Raw genomic sequence first — 27,965 nt, 5'->3', positions numbered from 1 at the left:
ATTGAGCATCATCATTCCTCAATTAAATTACATGATTTAATTACAAATTTCAAGGTGGACCCTACATCTCATTACAATTACGAAGAGTAGGTAAACAACAATAAAAGTAATCAATTGGGACTCATTTTCTACATTATCATTGATGGGTTACCTTTTAACAGGTATAAATGTGGTAGAAAATATGTAGCATTTTAAAATTTAGGGATAAAATAGAAATTAGAAAGAAAGGAATATTTTTTCTAAAGAAAAAGAAAAAAAAAATTATACATTTTACTTTCAAAATGTATGTTAAAAGCGCATTTGGTGGTGAAATTTGGGTCGACACTTTCAATATCTAAACAAAGTGGGTCCATTAGCAACCCTATAGTGGAGCCTGGGAAACGCCGCGGAAGGAAGACGAAGACGCCATTGATGGCTCAGCAATGCACAGGTCTGAGATGTGAGCCTCGGTTTTCAATCTCCTCGTGTTTATCTAAGCCACTTCGTCCGAGCCATATGCAAAACATGGTGGTCCGTTCATTCCCTGTTGTGGCTGCAGTAATATCGGGCCCTATTCCCACTCCTCAGACCACAGAGCGTTTCAAGCTCAAACAGACCTTCAACGATGCGGCCGATCGCTGCCGTAATGCTCCCATGGAAGGTGTCTCCTTCACTCTCCAAGACTTCCTTGCGTCTCTTGAGAAATACTACTTCGATCCTCAGTTGGGAGCCAAGGTTTTTTCCCCTTCTCTCTCTTTTTTTTTTTTTTGGTGTTTTGATCTTTTTATGTTTTTTTAGATAAATGTTATAGTGAGAAAGGATGTTGTGATTACTTATTGGAATTGGGAATTTTTTTCTTTTGAAAAGGTATTATAGTTAAGGTGTGGGGTGGGAGATACTTCATAGATATGAAATAGAAGTATTTTAATATTTGATAGGCCTCAATTGTAAGTTTGATTGCTGAACTTTTGTGGATGTGTTTATCTATTCTTTGGATTCTAAACAGTTTCTAATTAAAGCTAATGAAGTTTCAATTTTGTGTCCCTATAACTTGATCAATTCACCACTAATGCCATTAAACGCCCCAAATTAACCTATTACATAATTTTTGAATAATATAATCAGCATATCACATCAGCTTTAAACGTTCGGAGCTACTGATAGGAGACCTATTAGACATAAAATTGGATGTTGAAAGACCTATTAAATGCAACTTTTGAAATTTCAAGTTGAATCTTATTTGATAGTCTTTAATTTTATGTTCCAAGCTGTAATGTTATCTAGAATATCAAGGTGAAATGTTGCCTTTTCATTTGAAGCAAATGGGGTTGAAATTTGAACAGTGTGTGTTTATAGGTGAAAGGTACTGTGGTCTATACAGAAGCTAATGGAGCACTAGTGGAGATTGCTGCCAAGTCACCTGCATATTTGCCCTTGCCGGAGGCTTGCATTCATAGAATAAAACGTGTAGAAGAAGCAGGAATATATCCTGGTTTTAGAGAGGAGTTTGTTATTATAGGTGAGAACGAAGATGATAGCTTGACTTTGAGCTTGAGGTCCATCCAATATGAACTTGCTTGGGAAAGATGCAGACAGCTTCAAGCAGAGGATGTCATTGTCAAGGGTAAGGTGGGCATTTCCACACCAATTTTCCATTCTTTTATTTGCCCCCTTAATACCCCATGGGCACGTTTGAGAGGGGCCAACATCACTTTAAAGCAACCATTAAAAAATGTTTATTCTAAAATCACTCCCAAACGTGTCCTAGGTCTCTTTTTCTTTCTGATTTGTTCATATGTAGCCATTTTCTGATAAAATATTCAGGTGGTTGGTGCGAACAATGGGGGAGTTTTGGTAGTTGTGGAAGGCCTAAAAGGATTTGTTCCCTACTCAGAGATATTAATGGTATTTTCTATAAGCCCTTTGAGGACTTTCATCTTGATCAGTACTAAAGAAATACCCTTCTTTCTTCTCTGTGTGAATTCCTTTCCATTCTGGTCTCAGGAATACTGATGTCAATATCTTTGAATCATTAGTATTCTTGTAGTCTTCTTGATGTTAATTATGTACTGCTAATTTACATTATACCTCTTTTATCGTTTTTTTTTGTTTGGTGCAATTATTTCAGATATCAACTGCTGAAGAGCTTATCAACAAGGAGCTTCCTCTGAAATTTCTGGTGGTTAATGAGGAAGAAACGAGGATTGTCCTCAGTAACCGTAAGATCATGGCTGACAGCAAGGCACAGCTTGCAATTGGAACAGTGGTCACTGGAACAGTTCTAAGACTTGTAAAGTTTGGTGCCTTTGTTGACATTGGTGGAGTCCATGGTCTTCTTCACATCAGTGAGATAAGTCATGATCGCATACTAGATATTGCAGCAGTTCTTAAGCCTGGAGACATTCTCAAGGTAATTTTCAACGACCTTCAAGTGCTTGGTTATTGGGCTCTTACATTCATGATACCTACAGTGAATTCCTTTGGCATAGGTCATGATATTGAACATTAATCATGAAAAAGGCCATATTCGTCTTTCTACCAAGAAGCTGGAGCCTAATACTGGGGACATGATTTGCAATCCAGGGCTTGTTTTTGAGAAGGTATTCTCTTTGCTAGCTGGAGTGGTCTTTTCCTGTCATTTGTATGGATGCTTCTCTTTTTTGTTCCTCCTCGTATTGCCCAACAAATGCATTTATTGTATTTCAGATACTATGTTTCTATTAAGATGAATGTCTCTATTTAGAGTGCAACTTTGAACATTGCCAGGATCTAACGGCTTGCTAGGATGGAGTCTATTGAGACTAATGCTTCTAGTTCTCCTTCACGTTTTGTAGCATTTTCTTTGTTCTTGTTTTCGTCATTTTAAAGCCATCACTATATCAGACTTTCTCTTTCAGAGTTGTGGAGGTTGTTTCATGAATGTTGAAAGCAAAACATGGAGTCATATGGAGGAAGGTTTGGGAATCTATTTAAAAATAAGGGCAAATATCAATTTATACCCTTAAACTTTGGGGGTTGTATCAATTTAAACCTTAAACTAATATTTGTATCAATTTAGATCCTGAAGTTTCATAAATGTATCAATTTAAACCCTCAATTTTCATAAGTGTATCCAAATAAAACATAATAGAGGGTTTAAATTGATACAATTATGAAAGTTCAAGATTTAAATTGATACAGATATTAGTTTGGGGTTTAAATTGATACAACTCTCAGAGTTCAGAATTTAAATTGATACAATTATTAGTTTAGGGTTTAAATTGATACAAATCTCAAAGTTTAGGGGTATAAATTGACATTTTTCCTAAAAACTAATAGTAGATATTTGGACAATAAAATGAGATCTTGGAATTTCTGGTTGTTTCTACTGGAGCGCACTTGGGAATAACTTTCTTTTTTCTATTTTATTTTGCTTTTCTATTATGCAGTTCATTTGCTAATTTCCTATCAACCAAAAAATTTGGAAAAAAAAAATGGAGGAAGAAAAAATAGCAAGGAGTAAATTTGTATATGTGGCTTTGTTTCTATTGACAGGCTGAGGAAATGGCACATAGATTTAGGCAAAGGTTAGCTCAAGCAGAGGCATTGGCACGTGCAGACTTGCTTAGTTTTCAGCCTGAGGTATTTTACAGCCATTTTATCCTTGAGATTTTTTAACTTTACCCTTGGAATGAAGAAAAAGGGTTGTGGGGGAGAGGAATTAAACTAAAATTTACGTGCTGGATATCTGAATTGTAATGTGGAAGGGTACATCAGTTGCCAGTAACCCAGTTATAGAAGTCTAATTATTTTGTTAGCTTATTAGTGCTGGATGCATGATTGAGGGATGTCGTTTATATGATGGTTTTAGCAGGTTGACATACTTTTTAGTTTAAACACCTTTTTATAACAAATTTGTTTGATTGCACTACATTTGAAACTGACACTGCTAATCACTAATAGGCTATTTTTTTTCTTACTACATTGGAGTGACTTTCCGTTAATCACTTTAAAGTCATATTTTGGTATTGATAATCATCTCTCCAAGTGTTTCTAAAAAGAAATGTTTTAAAATCAATGTTTTCTTCTTAAAAAAAATGTTGTATATTTATGACCAAATACTGTAGATGTTTTAACAGTTCTGCTCGTCTAAAATCACTCTAAATTGATAGATCTTCTAAAAGTACTTATAGAAAAAGTGATTTTACTTAAAACCATTATTTTCATAAGTTATTCCAAAACAATACGCTGTTGAACTCTCTTTATTAACCTGATCAATAATATACATCTCTGCATTATTATTATTGTTATTTTTTTTTTGGTGTCTAATGGAAAGAAAATGATGTAGACTATTGAACGGGTAGTAATATTATCACTGATAATGAAATATTTATAGGCCCTGGCCCTAATGTATATGATTTTGTGTAGTTGGATACTCTTTATGTCTTTTTAGTTCTGCTATTCATGAGGATTCCTAAGGTGTATTTAGCATAATTTTCAAACTAAATAAAAGTGTTTATAACTGAGCAAAAATAAAACTTCTCAATTGGTATAAAATGTTATGCCATACAGTTAATAGTGTTTATCCAAATATTGAATTTTGCCCCCTATCTATCTGGTGGTGAGAGTACTAGTTAGGAGTATATGGGTAAGATTAGTATAATATGATATTAGTATGGGGTATTATGAATAAGTAAGGTACTAATATACTCTGCACTCAGAAAAACCCTACAAGTACAGGGGATCCTCCCTGTGATCTTTGATATAAGATAATATGGAAATGACAGACCAATAGTTTTGGAATTGATAAGAAAAAACAGAACACGAAAGATAAAAGAAATAGCATGGAATCCTGCTGGCCGATTCGAGAGCGCCATTCCCTCCTTTCAAGCTTCCCAACCCAAAAAACTTCATTAAAAGCGATGGACTATGTTAGGCCTCCTATAATTCATACGTACTAGAGGAGGGGCAAACTTGGTAAATCACCTAATATTATACCTGCAGAGATAGTGGGGGGCATCTTTTTGGGTAAGAAATAGAGCAAGGCTCTAAGAGGAGAGTTACAACCCTCTCGAATTGGCTGAGTATCCTTTTCCTTTTTCCTACAATTATTTCCTTATTGTACTACTGTCCTTGAGTATCTGTGATCTTCAATCTGTAAGCTGGATACTCTTCTTTTCCTGAAGAATATATATAAATAATTTTGTGGTTCTTGTTCCTTTGTTGGTTGTTGTGGGACTTGTCTGTGTGTAGGTGAAGTAGGTTCCTAACAAATTGGTATAAGAGCCATTAACATCCTGGGACGAACGAGGCAAATGGCGCAAAGACAGTTGGAGGGAAGGTTGGAGGTGAACGAGAAGGAAATAGCCGAAATCAAGGGGTTGATCATCGACCTTTGCAAAAGCTTTGAGAAACTGGTCGAAGAAGTCCATGACATTAGCAAGGCGAGAAAGAACGAAGAATCTGAAGTAGTTGAGGAGTTGCACACGAAGTCAAAAGGGAAGGTGGATGTAGGGGACTCAATTGCCGCCCAAGGGACTGTCAATGACAAAGGAAAGTATAAACGGCTGGAGATGGTAGTGTTCACCGGAGAAAATCCAAAATCGTGGGTCTACCGGGCTGAGCACTTCTTTGAGATACACGAGCCAAGCAACGTAGAGAAGGTGAAGGTGGTCATGATAAGTTTTGCACCAGATGAGGTGGATTGGTTTTGTTGGAGCCACAGGAGGAAACCGATCGGGTCGTGGGAAGAGTCGAAGAAGATGTTTGAGAGTTTTCGACACACTGCAAAGGGAAGCTTGGGCGTGCGCCTACTGAGTATCAAACAAGAAGGTTCCTATGCCGATTACGTGAAGAAATTTGTCAAATACTCTGCGCCATTGCCGGACATGGCAGAGGACGTGTTGAAAGACAACTTTCTAAATGGGTTGGGATCGGAGCTGCAGGCGGAGGTAATTAGTCGTCGTCCAGTGGGCCTGGAGGCCTGCATGAGGGAGGCCCAATTGGTGAGTGACCGCAACTTAGCCATCAAGTTGGCCATGAAGGAGTTGGGTGAGGCGGGGCCCAATCGGGAGAGGCCCAATCGGGAGTTAAAATCAGTTCATTGAGTAAGGGTAATTCCAAGGCGTTGGAACCACACGTCAGGTATCGATACCTATTAAGGGGAATTTTGGGAAGAGGGATCCTCCGATGAAGCGTTTGACGGACGGAGAATATCGAGAACGGTTGGAGAAGGGACTATGCTTCTATTGCAACGTTAAATACGCTCCGGGTCATCGGTGCAAGGTGAAGGAGAATCGGGAGTTGATGCTATTCATCACCCATGATGAATCTGACGAGGATGAGGAGGAGACAACGAAGGATGAAATTCTCCCAGAGTTAAACACTTTTGAGGTCGTGGAAGAAGGTGAAATCTCTTTGAGGTCGATGCTTGGGTTTTTGAAACAAGGGACGATGAAATTAAAGGAACAATTGGAGTAAGGGAGGTAGTTGTTCTTATCGATTGTGGGGCCATCCACAATTTCATCCGTCAACGGATTGTGACAGAACTGAAGATTCCTCGAACGGGAACAACTAAATACGGAGTGGTTATAGGGAATGGAGCTTCGTTGAGAGGGACAAAAGTCTACAAGGCAGTGGTGTTGAATCTGCCAAAATTTGTAGTGACAACCGATTTTCTCTCAATTAAATACGGAGTGGTTATAGGGAATGGAGCTTCGTTGAGAGGGACAAAAGTCTACAAGGCAGTGGTGTTGAATCTGCCAAAATTTGTAGTGACAACCGATTTTCTCTCAATTAATCGGGGAAAGATGGACGTGGTATTCAGAATGCAGTGGTTGTTTACAATGGGATTCTGGGGGTGAACTGGCCATCCCTCACAATGTCATTCGCGGTGGATGGAAAACAAGTGACTCTCCAAGGAGATCCATCGCTCACTACATCAGAAGTGGCTTTGAAAGCTCTGTCCAAGATTTGGGAAGATGATGACCAGGGATTCTTGATCGAGTTTAAGAACACAGAGATTGAAGGAGAGGCTGAGATGGTTCAAGGGTCAGTAGCTGACAGTAGGGAGACCCTTCCAGTGATGATTCAAGCGCTCCTAGCTGAAAGCGAGGATGTATTTGGTGTCCTGAAGGACCTCCCCCCTAGGTGCATAGTCGACCATCAGATTGTGATTAAAGACGGACAAGCTCCGGTCAACGTAAGACCATATAAGTATGGGCATGCCCAAAAGGAAGAAATCGAGAAGTTGGTTGAGGAAATGTTACAAACAGACATCATAAGGCCGAGTCGAAGCCCCTATTCAAGCCCAGTGTTATTTGTACGAAAAAAGATAGATTTGGAGGTTCTGTATTAATTACCGGGAACTTAATCAAGTGATCGTAGCAGATAAGTTTCCCATCCTGGTTATTGAAGAATTGCATGGCTCGGTAGTATACTCGAAGTTGGACCTCCGATTAGGTTACCATCAGATCAGAATAAGGCCAGAAGATGTCGAGAAAACAACTTTCTGTACCCATGAAGGACACTATGAGTTCCTAGTCATGCCTTTCGGATTAACGAATGCCCCTGCAACATTTCAGTCTCTTATGAATCATATTTTTAGATTGTTCCTCTGTCGGTTTGTTCTGGTATTCTTCGATGACATTTTATTTTACAAGCCTGATATCACCACCCACGAATTACACTTAGTAGTAGTTTTCAACATATTGAGGGATAATCACTTATTTGCGAATAAAAAGAAGTGTGTATTCTGTCAATATCGCATCCAGTTTTTGGGACATTGGATATCACAGCACGGGGTGGAGGCGGACGATGAGAAAATTATGGTGATGTTACAGTAGCCTCGGCCTAAGAACGTGATTGAATTACGGGGATTTCTGAGATTAACCGGTTACTACAAGACGCTTTGTAAAAGGGTATGGAGAGACAACCGTACCACTGACTAAGCTGCTGCAGAAAAACGCATTTAAATGGGATGAGTCAGCCTCAATGGCCTTCGAAGAGTTGAAGACGACCATGGCAACAATCCCAATGTTAGCATTGCCAGACTTTTCTCAACCCTTTGTAATAGAGACATATGCCTCGAGGTTTGGTTTAGGAGCAGTTTTATCACAAAATGATCAACCTATCGCATTCTTTAGCCAACACTTATCAGAATGAACTCAAGGGAAGTCCATCTATGAAACGGAATTGATGGCTGTGGTACTTTTGGTTCAGTAATGGAGACACTACTTATTGGGAAACAAATTTATAGTGATATCTGACCAGAAGGCGTTGAAATTCTTATTATAGCAACATGAAGTGCAACCTCAATTCCAGTGTTGGCTAACTAAGCTTATGGGCTATGACTTTGATATCCTCTACCAGCCTGGGTTGCAAAAGAAAGCAGTAGATGCCTTATCGCGTTTTCCCCTAGATGTCGAGTTATTGGTATTGTCTTCTCTTGCCTTAGTAGAAGTGGAGACAATCATGAAGGAGATTGAAGAGGACAAGGAACTACAACAGATTGTTAAGCCCTTGGAGGCTAATCCGGACGGAGTACCCCATTATCAATCGAGGAAGGGGAAGTTATTTTATAAGGGAAGACTAGTACTCTCAAAATCATCTTCACTAATTCCCTCATTACTCCACACTTTTCATGACTCGGTTTTAGGGCGACATTCCAGTTTCCTTCGCACATACAAGTGAATGTCTGGAGAGCTGTTCTGGCAAGGGATGAAGTCTGACGTTAAGAATTATGTAGAGCAATGTGTGACATGCCAACACAATAAAATAGAGGCCACTACTCCAGTCGGATTGCTACAACCTCTTCCCATTCCTTACCAAATTTGGGATGATTTAACGATGGATTTTGTGGAACGATTGCCCAAGTCGAGTAGTTTTAACGCTATAATGGTGGTGGTAGATTGCTTAAGTATGCTCATTTCGTCTGCCTCAAGCACCTTTTTTCAGCTAAGGAAGTAGCAGACTTGTTTACATGAAGTGGTGAGACACCATGGAATTCCAAAGACCATAACAACAAATCGAGACAAGATTTTCCTCAACAACTTTTGGAAGGAATTGTTCACCAGGATGGGGACGGTTCTGTAGAGGAAGCACGACATTTTACCCCCAAACAGATGGACAAACAAAGAGGGTAACAGATGTTTGGAAACGTACTTACGTTGTTACGTTGTTTTTGCAATGAGCAACCCACTAGGTGGAGCACTTGGATACCTTGGGCCGAGCTTTGGTATAACACAACTTTTCATGCTTCCACCAAAACAACACCCTATTAGGCAGTTTTTGGGCGTGCGCCCCCACCTCTCATATCCTATAGAGAAAACAAGACTTCCAACAATCTTGTCGAGCAAAAACTAGTGGCAAGAGATGCAGCCCTCAGGGCCCTGAAGAAATACTTAGTGATAGCTCAGAGTCGAATGGAAAAGGAAGTTGATATGAAAAGGTGGGAAGTAATCTTTCAAATTGGGGAAGAGGTATTTCTGAAGCTCAGACCATATAGAAAACGTTCTTTGGCAAAGAAAAGATGTGAAAAACTCCAACTCTCCCCCTGGTTTTACGGGCCCCACAAAATTCTTGAGCGAATTGGGGAAGTAGCGTATAAGTTGGAGTTGGTCCGATGAGGCCAACATACACAACGTTTTTCATGTATCTCAGCTAAAGAAGGAAGTAGGAAGTCAGACGCATGTACAACACCACCCCTTAGTGCTAACAAAGGAATTCGAGTTACCGATTGTGCTAGAAACAATACTGGGAGTCCGTTGGAATAGAGAACTCACATAAAATGAATGTTTAGTAAAATGGAAAATTTACTTGAAAGCGAGGCAACATGGATCCGGTCCATCAAATGAAAGAATAGTTTTCTACACTTCTCCTTGAGGACAAGGTGCATCTAGAGGAAGGGGGTATTGTTAGGCCTCCTATAATTCATACTTACCAGAGGAGGGGCAAACTTGGGAAATTACCTAATATTATACCTGCAGAGATAGTGGGACGTGAGAGTTAGTTAGAATAAGGGACCTCTCTTTGGCTATATAAAGAGGAGAGTTACAACCCTCTCTAATTGGCCGAGTGTCCTTTTCCTTTTTCCTGCAATTATTTCCTTATTGTACTGCTGTCCTTGATTATCTGTGATCTTCAATCTGTAAGCTGGATACTCTTCTTTTCCTGAAGAATATATATAAATAATTCTGTGGTTCTTGTTCCCTTGTTGGTTGTTGTGGGACTCGTCTGTGTGTAGGTGAAACAGGTTCCTAAAGAACTATGAAGCACAAATACTTCATGTGAGGTAGAAAATCAATATTGGATACATGTCAAATATTGATATTCTCAGATACTTCCTAGATATATATATGATACGCGATTTGGTGTATCTATTTTCTTTTTTTTAATATTGGATTTGTGTGCCCCCTTCCAGACTTAAGCAAGCTATTTGAAAAGCATATTGTCCCATCCCAAAACTAAAAGAAAAAAAAAAATATAAAAAACCAAACTCTAGAATCATGTAATCTTTATCTTCAAGCCTGGGTCCCTATAAAGTCACGCAAAAGTAACCCACTTGATTATCAACAATTCAACCAATAAGTTCTTAGTTTATCTTTGTACTTTGTACTCCTCCCTCTAATCTTCTTCTTCGATTGATCCTACTCCAGTATGTCACCAACCTTTGCTTTGATATTACCTTTTGTATCATATTTCAGTGTTTATATTGTATTAACTTCACATTTTATGTTTAAAGTGGATTACTTTTAGTATCTTTATATTAAATTTCTATATATTCTTTGATTTTTTTTTTTATATAAAAAGTATCCCCAACATATCCATATTCTAGTTTTTTTAAAATTGATGTATCGTCATATTCGTATTTGTGTTTGTGCTTCATTGACGAAGGATGCCCCCAAAGCCCTTCATAAACCTCTTGGCTGGTCCCCACAACAAAAATAACCAAATTGTTGTCCTCCTACATTGCCCACTGTAATGCTCCTTTTCACCCTTTCGTTTGTGATACATAAAAAGTTGTTTGGCATCTTAGGGATGAGTCATTTTGGTGAGTTTCTACCATGGGACATTTGGAGCTCTTGACTAGTATATTGTAATTTCTTCACTGATATTGCAATCTAGTTATGTTTAGTGTTTACTTATACCAACAATATTTTCTCATGACTGCATTATATTGAATTGGAACTTTAACCTTTGACCTGTTTTCATAAACATTCAGGGCAGATTAAATTTGAGTAGTGATGGAATATTGAGTCCAATTACACCAGAGTTGGCTTGAGCTTCAGCTTAGTCGTGGATGGCTACACGTTAATACAGGTATTCGATGTTGTATCTAAATAGTTGACAACAAAATAACATCAAAGACCAAAATTATTATTATTATTTTCTTTTTTAACGTAGGTAGATATTTTTAAAATTTAGGGTTGAAAATTATTTTTTTGGAAAAAAGTTTGGAACTATCTTGACCTTATAGAAGTTCAGGGACCAAAATTATAGAATAATGTTGAAAGTCGAAGGATGAAATTGAAATTGAAATTGATTCATCTTCAATATATATATGTATATTGAAGTTAGACAATTTATCTTCAATATATAGGGGTATTCGATGTTGCATTATCCAAATAGTTGACAACAAAATAACATCAAAGACCAAAATTATTATTATTATTATTTTCTTTTTTAACGTAGGTAGATATTCTTAAAATTTAGGGTTGAAAATTGTTTTTTGGAAAAAAAGTTTGGAACTATCTTGACCTTATAGAAGTTCAGGGACCAAAATTATAGAATAATGTTGAAAGTCGAGGGATGAAATTGAAATTTAAATTGATTCATCTTCAATATATATATGTATATTGAAGTTAGACTATTCTAGGATAGAGGATCGAATGATGGACTATTGAGATGGTAATTGATATCTTATTCATTGGCTTTGTGACTGGTAAACGAGCCAAATTACTATGTAAAATAATAGCTTTTTTCCTTTCTTTTTTTTGAAGATAAAGCTATTAATAAAACCATTAAAAGGGTAAGAGGAGGTGAAATCCTTCCTTAAATATATTTGATAAATATTTACTTTCTGTCTCTTTAAAAACAATGATAGTTGTTTATTGTTTATTGGCTTTTTTATAATTGAAATAACATTTATAACATATAATTGTAATAAATTTATAAGAAGCATAAAAATAAATAATAGTTATGTTCATTGTTTATTAATTTTTTTTAATTGAAATACCATTTATTACATGTTATAAAAGATTTAAGGAGCATTAAAAGAAATATATAACTATTATAAAGAGCTTGTATAGTATTTAGTACATTTTCATATCAAAAGTGCCATTTTGATCTTTATACTTTGAAATTTATTCAATTTAGCCATTATATTAGGGAAATTTGTATGGATCACCCATTTTTTGAACCCAAAATGTCAAATGACCAATTTTTTGAAAATAATGTCAATTGATCCTCTGCTGACATCATTGTCATACCCAACTACGTAAATGTCCGCACCTCTTTCACTTGAGAAATTTGTACGGATGACCAATTTTTTGGGCTAAAATGTCAAATAATCCATTTTTTGAAAATAATGTCAGGTGACCCCCTGTTGACATTATCGCAATACCTGATTATGTAAATTGTCTTCACAAGTGCCCCACGTTATAAGTCTCGCTCTCGGCTGGTCAAACAATCTCGTCCTCACTTTAAATTCCCTGGTTTGATGTTAACATAATAGTAGATTTCTTTAAACTCTAAACTCCAAACTCCATTTCAACAGTGATTTCGAATGAGGATTTCCAAGATGAGGCTTTTTCAGAATGGAATAGGTTTTCCAAAATGGTGTTTCATTATTTAGGTGTCTGTTTCATTATTTTTGTTGTATTATTTCTGGAAAGGTAGGACTTGAGCATTACGAAATTTTTTATTGGGAGAGAGCGAGAGCGGTAGAGTAAGAGCGAGAGATCATTAGGGTTTAGAGTTTTGAGAGATTAAATCGAAGATAGGAGCAAAACTAGAGATAAAGCGAGAGTGAGAGAGAGTGAACGAGAGTGAGAGAGAAGTACACTAACTTAATGACAAATGTTCTATTGCTTTGTAGGATGATAGAAAAATGTCTACATATTCAATATAGAAGTGATTGGGATGAGAATGAAAATTCGTATGTTGGAGGTGAGTTAACAGAAATCATTTTGCTTGATACATTGAAGTATGAAGAACTTAAATCTTACATTTATAGGGTTATAAATGTCAGTTCAGTTTAATCTTATAATGAGAGTTAAATATAAGCTTGAATACGAAGTCCCTTCATAATACATAAGGAATGATGATGATGTTCGTTTTCTTCTTTTTCAAGAAGAGTTTAGTAGACTTCAGTTATTAATGCTAAAATCAAATCATGATGAAAATATTAGAATGAGATTCAGACATGTGAGATATGATGATACGACTGTGGATAGACAATACGAGGAATCATGTGAGATTTGTCGGGTAGAGGATGATATTCCATTGTCTATCAACATTGTACCATCAATATTATCACTAGACAACGACCGCACTAATCTAGTAAGATTGAATTCAATGAATTATGGTGATACAGAATTGAGCGGTACTTCAGTTGTTGGTAATGAGAGATCATCTAGACTAGATTATATGGATTGTGATCATTTAGAGTGACGTTGTGGTCCTTTAGTGGATGGTAATGAGCAACTAGCAGGATTGAATGAGATACGCGTTGTTCTACAACGACTTCTGTAGTTTCATCATCTGTGTCTTCAAGTCATAGGGGAGAATTGACATCCTTTCATTTCACTACGATTATCTATTTTATCCATCAACAAAAAATTTGAATTTAAGGCCAGGAAGTCAACCAAATCTTTACTATCCCTAAACTAGTAAACGTCTAAATGTTTAAATAAATTGTTTAATAGCTTTGAGACAAGCCTTAACTAGTAAAATTTTGGCTAAGTATAACCTATGCGTTGGAAGTTAGAAAAAGATGACCAGGGATTTGTCAATGCGTTGGCTTTATGCTGGTGTTGTGCCATGTGTTGGCCATGCTCCTTTGAGAGGTTATTTGGGCATTTAGGGAAGCCAAAGTGTGGCCAAGAGGAAAGGCTATGCGTGGGCAAGCATGCAACAACCAAGGTCTTGAGAAGTTAGCAAAGCATGCGGTAGCCTCAAGTGTGTGCGAACATGGGCGCTGGGCATTGGAGTTGTGCGCGCTAGACGATCGTGTAGCAAATGAGTGGCACTACACGAGGTAGACGATCGTGTAGCATTGTGCGGCGCTAAGCGATATGGTAGACGATGAGGAAAGTCGCATCAAACGATAGCGCTATGCAATGGGCGATAGCATTAAGTGATGAGGCGTTGGCATTTCACGATCGATATCAGCTCTAGACGATGACGCTGGGCGATGATGCTAGACGATAGCTGTGATGCACTAAACGATAGTTGTGATGCGTTAGACGATAGTCGTGCTGTGCTAGACGATGGGCGTCAGCGAGATCTGCATGATGAGCAAGAGCTGTGCGGTGGGCTATTGTACTATGTGATAGGCGCAGATGCTATGCGATGAACTATGTGTAGGAGGATGAGCAGCAACATTGCTAGACGATGAATTAGGCGAAAAGCGGAAGAGCTAGATGATAAGCTAGTCGACAGGACAAGCCATGGTGGATGCATAGTGAAATGTCTTTGCGTTGTTAAGGCTGGTGGTACATAAGACTTGTGGGGTCAGTGTGCGTTGGTCTTGAACAAGAGACTAAGGACGTTGATAAGCAACAAGGACATACTGGCGTTAGTCGTAGGGGATGCATTTGCAGAGGCTAGGCGATGGTAAGCTATACATGGGGCGTCGAACTAAGACCTAGCTTGACCCAAGGATTAGTATGCGTTGGTAATACATTGTGCGCCAAGGATACTCGAGGACATATGGGCGCCTAGAACGGGCTTGGGCAGGCGCCATGGATGGAAAGGACTTAAGGATAGAACGCATATGCCAGAAAATAAGCTGGATAAAGAAAGATCTGCGTCCAAGAGAGGACTTGCGATATTTTGGGAATTAGTATTGTCTAAATGGTGCATTAATAATAGGCTATGGGCAAATAAGACTGGAGCCACATGGCCAGGCAAGCACACGACCAAGTTAGAGGGAGTGATGTGTAGATGAGGTAGAACGTGGAGGATAAGTCGGAAGAATCAACTTGTCTGGACATGTGGCGAGTTAGAGAAATCAGAGAGCTGATGCAAATGAAGTGGACGGCTGAGGATACATGCAAGAAAGGACTTGTATGCTGGCTAAGGGAAAATGAGACAATTCAGGGGTGTTGTGGCAAGGGGATGCGTTGGCCACAGGAGAAGGAGACGACTGGCCATGCAGCCAAGTAGGAGGTGTCGCGTTGGGGGAGATTTTGGACGCCTATAAATAGAGGGGCTTGGGGCAAGGAGCTCTCACAATTCACTCGGGCTATTGGAGTGAAAGCAGAGCAAGAAGATTTGGAGAATAGTGTGGTGAGGAATATCGGGTTGCAACTACGGGTGGGCGTTGAAAGAGGGTGAAAACCTGCGTTGAAGGTGAACAGTGGCAGGCTTAGGCTGTCAGCAGTAGCTTTGTCGTGCGTTCCAGTCCACCCCGCGTGCGCACTTCGCAGGACGTATCACCAGGCAGACGCACGCCGCATCTCTCACCCGGTCGGCTAGACGCACGCCCAGGAGCCCACGGCTGTCTGTGCAGGGAACGATCGACTAGAGCATCCCTCTCTACCCATTTGTGCGCATCGACGCATCCCTCTGCTGCCCAACGCCTCCCAAGTGTCGAACTAACCTCTAAAGAAGCTATTTTTTAGTAGCTCAGCCTATCTGTGGGTTATTTTAAGTGGGTAAGCTGGCTATTATGGTTTTTAAGATTAATTATGAATAAATTGAGTTATTGAAGAAATAATGAATTAAATTGAAATTCTTGAAGAAGAAAGAATCCAAGGAGCTAGATACGAAACAACCGAAAGGAAATCTTACAGGAGAAACTGTAAGTGGTTATGTTTTATTGATTTCTATGTATATATGTGAATATATATAGGTTATATTTGAAATATTGACATGATTAGGAAGGATAGTTCGTTGAGATTTGTTATTGTAATATTAGTATATTGCATGGTTGGTTGTATTGGGGACTGGATTTGTATCGGGATATTGTTAACATACTTTGGGGTCGCCTGACTGGATTGCCAGGGTATCTGGCTGGGATTGTCAGCGTACCCAAACATGTCTAACAGAGAATGTCGACATGTGCACATTCGGCGGGTTATCAGGGTACTAAGATTGTTTCCATATCGGACAGTTCGGGTTATTCGTGGAGAATACCGGGGGACTAGGATCACATAATCTTGCCAAGAATATCTAGCTGACAGGTTGGGAAGGTTACAATTATTATATGTTTTGCATCCGTTTCTAGAACTGTATGTTCAAATAAAGCATTTCTGGAATTAAACTTGATTTTGTACAAAGGCACCACTCATTGGCTTATAGCTCACGTTTTCTATGTTTTGTTTCCTTTCCCCTCCTAGGTTACGGACATAGATTGGTTAGGGAAGCCACCAAAGGTCTGAATTAATTCTATCTCACCGGATGAGACTTGGATTATAGTAATTGAAAGTTAATAGTTAGAAACATATAAAATAACATGCCTAAGTATTTACGTTCATTACTAAGTCTTAAAGACAACTGTCAAGCTAACAGAAGTCGGATAACTGATGCCATAAAAGGTTGGTGTTGGCTGTCTTCACATCCTCTTTTGGGTCTTGGGGAGGGATAAGATTTGGGAGAGGGTGTGGCAAGGAGTGAATTCCATTTAGTACCTTTTGTCCCCAGTTATCTACCCAGTCTTACCCCTGAAATGAGAGGCTTATTGAGCCGGCGCTGTTGAGCCAACCTTCATCTATGCAAATTTAAGGATAATCTCGAATAAACAGAGGAGTTCATAGTTCGCTTAGGATTGAGGTTAAGTTACCTAGGTTATCGTTATGAAATAGTCAGTCTTAAACAGTAAACAACGTTATAAAGTAAGAGTGACTTGTGACTTATTCTTGGTCCGATCTTATGCAAACTCATTGCATAGGACGCCTTCATTCCTCATGTCACCATATGAACAAATTGGGATCACTTCGTTTGTAGTACTTTACAACTCCTTGTAATAACTACAGAGTAGGTCGCATCCGATAGTGTTACTAGAATAAAACACCCAACCTTATTCGTATATTATAGATCATTTTGACTATTTACTTGAATCCACTCTTATGTCTCCATATAAAGTTCAAGTATTCATGTAATAGTTATGAATCTTTTTAGTTTATTGGATTTATTTCCAAAACTAAATAAACAATTCATATATTCAATAACAATTTACAGAATGAGTTGATTGTGTACAAACCACGAGTTTTAGGACATAAAACCCAACAAACTTCCACTTGGACTAAAACTCTAGTGGTAACATAGATATGAGTACATTGAGTTTTTGAGTTTTACAGGGAAATATAATAATAAACTAGGACATCACATACCCATGGTTTACTTTGCTTTTAGGTATCGTATCACATACCCATCTTTAGGTATCACATAGGGTGGAATCGGTTCGGGTCGGTTCGGTTTGGAGGCCAAACTGAATCGAACCGATTTTATTTATACATGAAACCGAACCGCATCGTTTGTGCGGTTCGAACCGAATCAAATCAAATCGAACCGGTTCTATTCGCTTCGATTCAGTTTCATGAATCGGTTTCATGTTTTTTTTTTTTTGCCTATTTTTAAACTTTTTTTTTTTTGTTTCTTCCTCCTTTTATTTTCCTTCTTTCTTCCACTCTCTCTTGCCTTTTATTTTTCTTCTTTGTTTTGAAATCTGTATATTCTCTTTTTTTATTTTACAAAATTTTCACATAATTTAAATATCATAATTTAAATTGTCTTTTATTTTCCTTGTTCCTTTTTTTGAAATCTGTATATTCTCTTTTTTTATTTTCCTTCTTTTATTCTCTTTTTTTTTATACTCTAAACATAATTTAAATATCAATCCAGTAATCCACAATAAGAATATGTCCAAAGTACACAATGCACAAATTTCTTAAATATCAATCCACAATAACTCATAAAAACATATCAATCCAAATGGCTGTAATAAAAAGTTAAAAACTAAAAAGTTCTCCAAAGTACACAATACACAAATTTTTTTAATATCAATCCATAATAACTCATAAAAACATATAAATCCAAATGACTAAAATTAAAAGTTAAAAACTAAAAAGTTCTCCAAAGTATACAATACACAAAAAACATATCAATCCAAATGGTTAGAATAAAAAGTTAAAAACTAAAAAATTCTCCAAAGTACACAATACACAAATTTCAAACAACTACCTTCAAAGTTTAAGTCACATAAAAGCAAATAACAAGCTAAACATTAGTGTTGAATTCCAAAAGTTCAATCAATACAAACAAATTTGTTCGCTTGTCAATCATGATTCTCATTCTCCTTGTTTTTTGTATTTGCCGCTCCGTTCAATCCCGTTATGAAGACTAAGAAACTAATCATAAACTTGTTAGTAGTTAATATAATAAATATATGAATAAATATGTTAAAATATATATATATAAATATGTTTAGAATATACGAACCTTCCTCTTCATCTTCAATTTCCTCCAAGTATTGTTGTAAACCAATGCTAATTTGTTCAGAACGTAACCAGTTTTATGCACATACAAGTGACTCAACAGTGGTTGGAGATAATGAGGTACGAAAAGGATCAATTACTCTCCCACTAGTGTTGAATGCGGACTCAGATGCAACTGTGGATACCGGAACTGTTAAAAGATCTCGTGCAATTTTGCTAAGAATCTTATATCTAGAAGAATTCCCCTTCCACCAATCTAAGATATCAAAGTTATCCTCACGTTTAACACGAGGCTCCAGTAAGTAAATATCAACTTCTGAAACCACACTTTACGAATCATCTTCATCCAAATCTTCAAAATCAAAATAGAAAATCTTTGAAGCACTTGCACTTGTAGTTCTAAATGGAGAACTTTTAATGGTACATGGAGATTGACCCTTATTAGCAACTGATAGTGACAAATTGTATTCATTGAACAGTGCTTTCAAACTTCCTACGATTTTTGCCACATCAATATCAAAAAATTGATTTAGACAATGCAAAAGAAATTTCATCTTATAACGAGGGTCCAAAACGAAGGCAACATACAAGAATAAATTTGTTCCATCTTTTTTTCCCCAATAATTATCAAACTTTTCTTGCATTTTCGTTGTCATTTCTTGCAAAAGCACATCATTAGGACCAGTTGCACTTGAATATTTTTTTTATGCAATTCTGAAAAATACTAATCTCATGGAAGACTGTATTGGAAGTAACATACAAAGACCCTGAAGCCTAACAGTTACTTCATAGAACACTGACAAGAATTTGGTAAATATTCTCGCAATTTTCCAATCTCTGGTGGTTGGTTTTTCCTCCTCATTCATGTAGACTGTGTCATAGTCTTCTAACCTCTCAAATGTCTTTTCAAATTTTACAACGACCTTAAGCATCAAATAAGTAGAATTCCATCTAGTTGGAACATCAAGACACAACATACTTTTACTATCTATGTTCTCCTCTTTGATACACTTCTTAAATGTGAAAGTCTAGCAGGAGAAGATCTAACAAACCTCACAGCGTCTCGAATTCGAACCAATGAATCCTTAATATCTTTTAGGCCATCGCATACGATTAAGTTCAATATATGTGCACAACATCGAACATGCAAGAACTCACCATCTAACACCAATCCATGCTTAAAATGCTTCTTCAAATAAGCAATGGCAGTATCATTTGACGAAGCATTATCAACTGTCAATATCATAATCTTTTCAATACCCCACTGTTTTAGACATTTCTCAACCTCTTTTCCTATCGTCTCCCCTCTATGATTTTCAATTTGGGCGAAATTAAGAATTCTCTTATGTAATTTCCAATCTTTATCAATAAAGTGTGCAGTCAAACCAAATAGTTCATATTTTGGATTGATGATTACGTATGGGTTGTGAGTGACACTCTATATTCTTCTTTTACAAAAATGTCCTTCAACATCTCTTTCGTGCTATCATAAATTCCCAATGATTAATATGTGTTGATTGCAAAGCAACTACAGATGTTTTACAAAATGATGTTAAAATTTTTGCCAGATGACAAGCAATACTTTCTTGTTTTGACTTCAAAATTGAAGCTATAAAAAGAAGTAAAATCTCCCTTCCTGATTACCTCATTAGAGAATTTCTTCAAGACAAGACTAAAAGAGAAGTAAGAGAGAAATAAAAGAAAGAAGAAAAACATGATCATGATCAAGAAGAATAACAACGATCAATACCTCTACAAACTAAAGCTTCGTACTCTCAAGTGTTTCAATTTCTCAAAGGAGAATTATCACCAGTAATGGAGGATCGAAAATGGAAAAATTCTCAAGCAATACCGTTATCAAATAAATTTCAAATTTTGGGATCTTCCATCCCTTCAAGGCCTTCTGCCTTGACAATCAACTCTTCCTCTATCAAAACCAAGGAGTCATCCACTTCTCCAACCTCTTACATCCAAGCCATTACAAACTCAAACTCTCTAAATATCGACCATCTTCATCCACTTCTTACCATAGTAGGTAACTCTATGCTTGAAACAATTCAAAAAATATTTCCATCAAATTTTCATTTATTCTAAATCATTTACAAAAAAAATTGTTTATTCTATGAATATATTCTTGTTGATACCGACTCAATTGAAATCATTCATAATAAAAACAAAGACGACCCTAATAAAATTGCATTTTCAGAAGTTAGAATTCTTCATGTTCTAATTCTAACCAAATGGAATCAAAGTATTTATACCGAAAAAAGATTTTGTCGTCAGTGTTCTCCACAAACTTATTCATACATCGATTATCGAAATGCTTAGTACAATATGTTTTGATTAAACAATTTTAATCATTCTTGGTTTATAATGTTTGACAAAACATGTATGCAAAAATTTTCATTATAGTTTAATGATTGGTGGGATATTTTTGGCATTAGCTTTAATGAGGCTATCCTACCATACCCAATTCTTAAAAGTTTTAAATACTTTTCAAATAATATTTTCTCAAACTTTTTCAACTTAACTCTACATTTTTTTCAAATTATTTTCATCTAGCATGAATCTTTTGCTTGAATTAACTCAGTTACAAAAAATGGTTCTCTATCTATCCCCACAACATGAAGTCAAACCTACAAAAAAATCAACAATTCTTGACTAAAAAATCAAGATTGATGATGGTTGCAATACCACAAGTATCAAATAAAGAAGAACTCAATATTATCCTTCAACAAATTCCGTCTCAATACCAACCAAGAAGAAAATACATCCAACATTCAAGAAGAAGAGGATGACAATAAATTTGCAAATTTTATGCATCACATCCACACAACAACTTAATCCACTGATCCAAATCCATAGACGAAAAAATCGAACTGAAGACAAAATGTTGTATGTGTGTCAAACTTAAGTTTCAATGTATTGTATAAATGTTTGGCTTTTAGACTTTTGTCCTTATGGAAATAACGTATCTAGCTAATATAATGCATGGTAAGCTTCCTATCTTTATATAAAGGAGGCTTAGTATGAATCTAGAGATAAAAGTTTTTCTTCCGAATATTTTGAGTCTTGGCCTTGAGAAAAAGAGAACTCTCTTGAAATAAAATACAGAGTTCTTCATTTCTCCAACAAAATTCAAGGAAGTTCCTAGTATTTTAATATTTCCAATAACTACTTTATTTACATCAAATTTTATAATTTCAACTTCTTTAGTCTTCTTTTATTATCTTTCGATTTGCCAAAAGTTTTCATCATCATTTCAAACACATCTATTATATTAAATTATTGTTTCATCAATACCAATATATTCATCATTCTTCATCATTCTTCATAATTTTTCATTCCATACAATCATCATATCTCTCCAAATATTCTTCATAATTTTTCATTCCATACAATCATCATTTCATTTCATTTCTCTCTTTGTCACGTGTCAAGCATGCATGCTTCCATCAACTCCATCTACATCAGCTACATGCACATCACGTGTCTAATTCAAAATGTCACATCATGTGTCCAATCCAAAATGTTTATATCTTACCACTCTTGAGCCATAATTCATAAATATTACTAATGCTCTAATACCATTAAGGTTGGTGCATGTAGCATGAAGACATTTTGAATTGGTACATGTAGCATGAAGTAGATGAAATAGATGGAATTGGTGGAAGCATGCATGCTTGACACGTGACAAAGAGAGAAATGAAATGATGATTGTATGAAATGGAAAATTATAAAGAATATTTTGAGAGATGATGGTATGGAATGTAAAATTATGAAGAATGATGAATATATTGGAAACAATAGTTTAATATAATAGATGTGTTTTAATGATGATGAAAACTTTTGACAAATCGAAAGATAATAAAAGAAAACTAAAGAAGTTGTTGAAATTATAAAATTTGGTAAAGAAAATTTGATGTAAATAAAGTAGTTATTGGAAATATTAAAATACTAGGAACTACTTCAATTTTGTTGGAGAAATGAAGAACTCTTTATTTTATTTCACATAATACAAGTTCTCTTTTTCTCTCAAGGCCAAGACTCAAGAGACTCGGAAGAAAAACTTATATTCCTAGATTCATACTAAGCCTTCTTTATATAGAGATAGGAAGCTTATCATGCATTATATTAGCTAGACACGTTATAGGACATATTTTTACATAAGATGACACTAAAGTCTAAAAGCTAAACATTTGTACAATACATTGAAACTTAAATTTTACACGCGTACAACATTTTCTCTTGTTGGATTTTGTTGTCTATGGATTTGGATCGGTGGATTAAATTGGCGTGTGGATGTGCTGCATAAAATTTGCAAATTCGTTGTCATCCTCCTCTTCTTGAATGTTGGATGTATTTTCTTCTTGGTTGGTAGTGGATTGAGACAAAATTTGTTGAAGGATAATATTGAGTTCTTCATTTGATATTTATGTCAATGCAGTCATCAGTCTTGATTTTTGAGTCAAGAATTGTTGATTTTTTTTGTAGGTGACTTCATGTTGTGGGGACAGATGGAAAACCATTTTTTGAAGCAACAACTATATTGAATTTATCCTACCACTTGATTCTTATCGAGAAAGGCGGGAGATGTGATTTGATTCTGTAACTGAGTAATTTGAAAAACATAGAGTTAATTAAAAAAATTTGAGAAAATATTATTTGAAAAGTATTTAAAACTTTCAAGAATTGGGTATGGTAGAATAGTCTCATTAAGGCCAAATATATCCCACCAATCATTAAACTATAATGAAAAATTTTGAATAATACGTGTTTTGTCAAACATTATAAACAAAAAATGATTAAAATTGTTTAATCAAAACATATTGTACCAAACATTTGTTAATTGATGTATGAATAAGTTTGTGGAAAAAATTGACGACATAATCTTTTTTCGATATAAATACTTTGATTTAATTTGGTTGGAGTTAGAACACGAAGAATTCTAACTTTTGAAAAGACAATTTTATTAGGGTCGTCTTTGTTTTTATCATGAGTGATTTCAATTGAGTCGGTATTAACAAGAATAAATTTATAGAATAAACGAGTTTTTTGTAGATGATTTGGAATAAAATGGAAATTTGACGGAAATGTTTTTTGAATTGTTTCAAGCATAGAGTTACGAATTCTGGCTCAAGAGTTGTAATATATGAAGTCTGGGTTTTATTATGTTAAGAAGTAGATGAAGATGGTTGATAATTAAAAGTTTTGTTTGAGGGTATAACTTCCAAATTTTGAGAGTTTGAGTTTGTAATGACTTGGATGTAAGTGGTTGGAGGAGTGGAATACTCCTCGGTTTTGATAGGGAAAGAGTGGATTGTCAAGGCAGAAGACCTTGAAACGATGAAAGATTCCAAAATTTGAAATTTATTTGATAACGGTATTGCTTTAAGGATTTTTCCATTTCCGATCCTCCATTACTGGTGATGATTCTCCTTTGAGAAATTGAAACACTTAAGAATACGAGGCTTTAGTTTGTGGAGGCGTTGATCGTTGTTGTTGTTCTTGATCACAATCATGTTTTTCTTCTTTCTTGCAAGTAGAATTCATTCTTTCTTTTCTTTCTCTCTTTCACTCTTTTGTTTAGACTTGCCTTGAAGAAATTCTCTAGTGAGGTAATCAGGAATGAAGTTTGTACTTTCTTTTATAACTTCAATTTTGAAGTCAAAACAAGAAAGTATTGTAAAAAAACATTTGTAATTGCATTGCAATCAACACGTATTAAAAAACTTTTGTTCAATAAATCACTTTAGAATTTGTTGGTACATAAAACGATTGATAAAATCTCTTTTTTGATGGTTGAATAATTTTTTTGAGATCCTAGTTAGATACCCAAATGATATTTAACTAGTTGTTCGTTACCATTGATGGACTCTTTGAGAATGCCTTCATATCCTATATATGATATGTTTTACAATAAGTGATGCATGTGGATTGATGATAGATAAGCATGGAAGACTCTTGACTAGACCTTTGATATTTTTAATTATGCATACGTTGATGACCATGGAGGGGTTTTTTCTGAGTCTTTGATATGGAGGTTCACATGTTTGTCTTAATATATAATTTAAGCAACCTAAGAATCTTGTAATTGATTTTTATTGGTGATTTATCTGGAAATTTGTTAGCAAAATCTATTGATTTTTTAATTAGTTTTATTTTTCCTTGAAAAATATCGTATCCTAATAACCTTATTTCTTTTGTTGAAACAATTTTATTTTAGGTAAAAAAACAACTAAACAATTTTGTTTAATTATTTTATAAAATATTTTTAAATGTTTAAAATATTGTTTTATGGATTGGGAAAAGATTAAAACATCATCAATATAGATAATTGTGAATTCTTGATATGGGTTAAAAATGTCATTCATAATATTTTGAAATTTAAAAGGAGCATTTTTTAGTAATGTCGTTACATTCCATCCGTATTGTCCAAATGGAACACTGAATGTTGTTTTATATATCAATTTGAATTTGCCAGAATCCAGATTTCATATCAAATTTTGAGAAGATTAAGGCATTTTGTATTCGGTTAATTATATTTTTTTTTGGTATGGGATAACGTATCCATTCTAGAACCGAATTTAAAGTTTTGTAATTGATTATAAGACGAGGTATTCCTCGTTCATTTATGCTTGATTATTTATATAAAAAGCAACACAACTCCAAGGGGATTTGCAAGGTCGTATAAGTCCTTTCTTTAGAAGTTCTTGAATTTTTTTATGGCAATGTTTTAACAATTCAACATTCATCGTCTTGCTTTTGTAGGAATTTTTTATTCATGAATTTTTTTTTATATATGGTAGACTAACAATGTGTTGCTTTCTATCCCAAAAGGCATTAGGAATAGAAGTACATATATCTTTTTCAATTAATTCTTTAAAGCGATTAATTTGATTTTGGATATAAGGGTCATCTAATTGTTTTTCAATTCTTTTAAAAATTGTATTTGTTGTGTCTTTCTTTTAATGGAAGTTTTAAATATGGTGGAATTTTGAATAGAATTTATTAATTTAGTAGAATTGGATTTACAAATTTGAAAGTAATGTTTTGATCTAAAATGGGTTGATCGATTGGATTGCAATGCTGGTACATATTGTCTATGTGTACTGCATGAATTTTGCAAGGTGTAATTGATACAAATAACGGCATTCGGGATGCACCATTGTCTTCTAAAAAAAAGCTAAGGTCTTCATCGTCGATTATGTCGATCGGGGGAGTTAGGACTAATAAATTGTAACAACATTTGATGTGTATATCAAACATATCCGGATCGATATTCAGTCGTTGGTGCATCATACTCACTAATTCGCTGACTATTATTATATCATTTGACTTTCAGACCTTTAATATGACCTCAAACATATTTTCTTCTATACTTATCTTAATCCCTACCAAATCGTACAAAGATGTGAAGTAGTGTCATTGATTTGCAATGGGATAAGCAAATCTTAAGCAATGTCCCATAAAAGTTTAAGAAATCGCATAGTAATTGATAAGTGATCGCGCGCAACTCTGATAGAACAACTTCCATATCTGTGCGACTATGTTCACTTGCCCAATCTTACCACTGGAACTGCCCCCTTTCTCTCTAGAAGTTCCTAGCCACTCGCACCCATACAAATCAAAGGAGAAAAATCTGGATATTTAATTTAGGTCCCAGAGTAGTATGTTATAAAGCTGTTGACGATCCAAACTCGTGTAGTACTGTATAAATGATCGTTCAGAAATTTATACACGATCGCATATACAATACTAAGTAAACAATCGTTTATAGATTACTACATGATCGTTTATAAATTACTATACGATCGTTCATAACTTAATATACAATCGTCTAGTAATTTATGACCAACCGTTTATATTACAATGAACAATTGTGTATATATTACTATACGATCGTTCATTTAATGCTAAACGATACTTATTATGAAAGCAATCTAGGACAAGAAATATTGTAGAATAACATTCTCTCCGTTTTTTAATCTGAGGATGAAAGTGATCAACAAAGATGTTGGATTGAAACTCTGAGAGAACACTCCGAAAGAACAATGTGAGAATTTCGTGGGGAGTTCAACAGGAAGTAAATATTGAGAGAGACCTTCCATTCTGTTCATACCAATGTTATTAAATGCTATTGGTAGAATATTAGTTGGGATAAATGCATTGGTGAAATGTTGGTGTTGTATTGACACATTGAATTGTTGAAGGAAGAAGATGGAAGACTTTGGTCTGAAGGCTTTTCAAAACTGGAAGTAATTTTTGAATTTTGCATGAGCAAAAGGTCATTGGTAGAAAAGTTTTTGGTCTTTGGGTCATTTTGTGAAATTTTCCTTCTTTTGAGGTAGCTTATAAAGGCATTTTAATCATTTTCTTTTACTTTCACTATTCCATTGATTCAACAAACTATCTAAATGGCCAAAGAGAGAACTTATCTCTAGTTTAGAACCTTTAATTGTACTCGTTGATGTCAAATTTTAGATAGGAAAAACACACATGACCTTCACCTGATACGAACAACCTATTATTTATGAGATAAACATAGAATCAGGATTATAAAGGCTTCTCCCAAGTTGATAAGCACTTTTAACCGAAAATTTTCCTTTTTTTGACCACAATCCAAATAATCTCATCTTCTGAAGGGATCGAATCCTGTAATAGAAGCGAGTGATCCTTTGCTTTCGATTTTTTTATAAGTTTAGAATACATAACAGAAGAAATTTACATTCACAATGCAATTACAGTTTAAGCATTAAAATAAATTGCAGAGAAAAAGAACTCACCTTTAAAAAACATTTCTTCAAATCGTCTCGAAGTCTTCATTTTTTTTTTTGCAGCTGATCATCATGTCAATAGAACTTCTCAGGAAAAGTATCAAGACACCTCCATACCTTGCTATTCTCTGGAAAGGAACAGATTAGTGCGAACTTTTGAAAGTACGAAAAAGGGAATTGAAATGGTGTTTTTAAGGAGATTTTCCATAGAGAACTTTTCTCTATGAAAAACTTGAGAGAGATCATTATGGGAAGAAGAGTGAGTTTTCTTCTACAAAAACCTACTCCACGAATAGCCACCCACTTACATTATTTAAATTAAAATAAATTAAATATCTCATATTTAATTAAATGTATATTTTAATCATATTCAAATGCACATCTCTCTCATAACCTTTAGTTTTAATATGAATCTCATTCATATTAAATTTTAATCTATAGCTTTAATATGAATCTAATTCATATTAATTATTATTTGAATCTTATCCAAATACAATAAATCTCCTTTTAATATGTAGTTTAATTTTGAATCTTATTCAAAATTAACTTTATAATATAATGTATCTATGTA

General features: G+C 35.3%; 1 protein-coding gene across 6 annotated transcripts; it reads left to right on the top strand.

Moving 5' to 3' along the window:
* Nucleotides 1-313: 313 nt before the first annotated feature.
* On the top strand, nucleotides 314-27,692 carry LOC120075732 (30S ribosomal protein S1, chloroplastic-like). Of its 6 annotated transcripts, none has more exons than XM_039029371.1 (8): nucleotides 314-714; nucleotides 1,336-1,608; nucleotides 1,804-1,884; nucleotides 2,108-2,389; nucleotides 2,469-2,579; nucleotides 3,514-3,600; nucleotides 11,180-11,277; nucleotides 27,458-27,692. In XM_039029371.1, exons 1-7 carry the CDS (start codon nucleotides 412-414, stop codon nucleotides 11,237-11,239), a joined length of 1,197 nt encoding a protein of 398 aa, XP_038885299.1. In that variant the 5' UTR covers nucleotides 314-411; the 3' UTR covers nucleotides 11,240-11,277; nucleotides 27,458-27,692. The 6 variants fall into 6 exon arrangements, with proteins under 6 accessions (XP_038885299.1, XP_038885298.1, XP_038885302.1 ...); XM_039029370.1 differs by lacking the exon at nucleotides 27,458-27,692 and adding an exon at nucleotides 23,112-23,276; XM_039029374.1 differs by lacking the exon at nucleotides 27,458-27,692 and adding an exon at nucleotides 23,091-23,276.
* The last annotated feature ends 273 nt before the right edge of the window (nucleotides 27,693-27,965 follow it).

Source organism: Benincasa hispida, chromosome 4 (assembly GCF_009727055.1).
Source record: "Benincasa hispida cultivar B227 chromosome 4, ASM972705v1, whole genome shotgun sequence".
NCBI lineage: Eukaryota > Viridiplantae > Streptophyta > Magnoliopsida > Cucurbitales > Cucurbitaceae > Benincasa > Benincasa hispida.
This window is presented reverse-complemented; position numbering and strand designations above follow the sequence as displayed.

Coding starts and splice junctions, on each gene's coding strand:
- LOC120075732 (XM_039029371.1), top strand. CDS start 412: ATGGCTCAGCAATGCACAGGTCTGAGATGTGAGCCTCGGTTTTCAATC. Junction 1,885..2,107: donor CCTACTCAGAGATATTAATG/GTATTTTCTATA, acceptor CAATTATTTCAG/ATATCAACTGCTGAAGAGCT. Junction 2,580..3,513: donor CAGGGCTTGTTTTTGAGAAG/GTATTCTCTTTG, acceptor TTCTATTGACAG/GCTGAGGAAATGGCACATAG.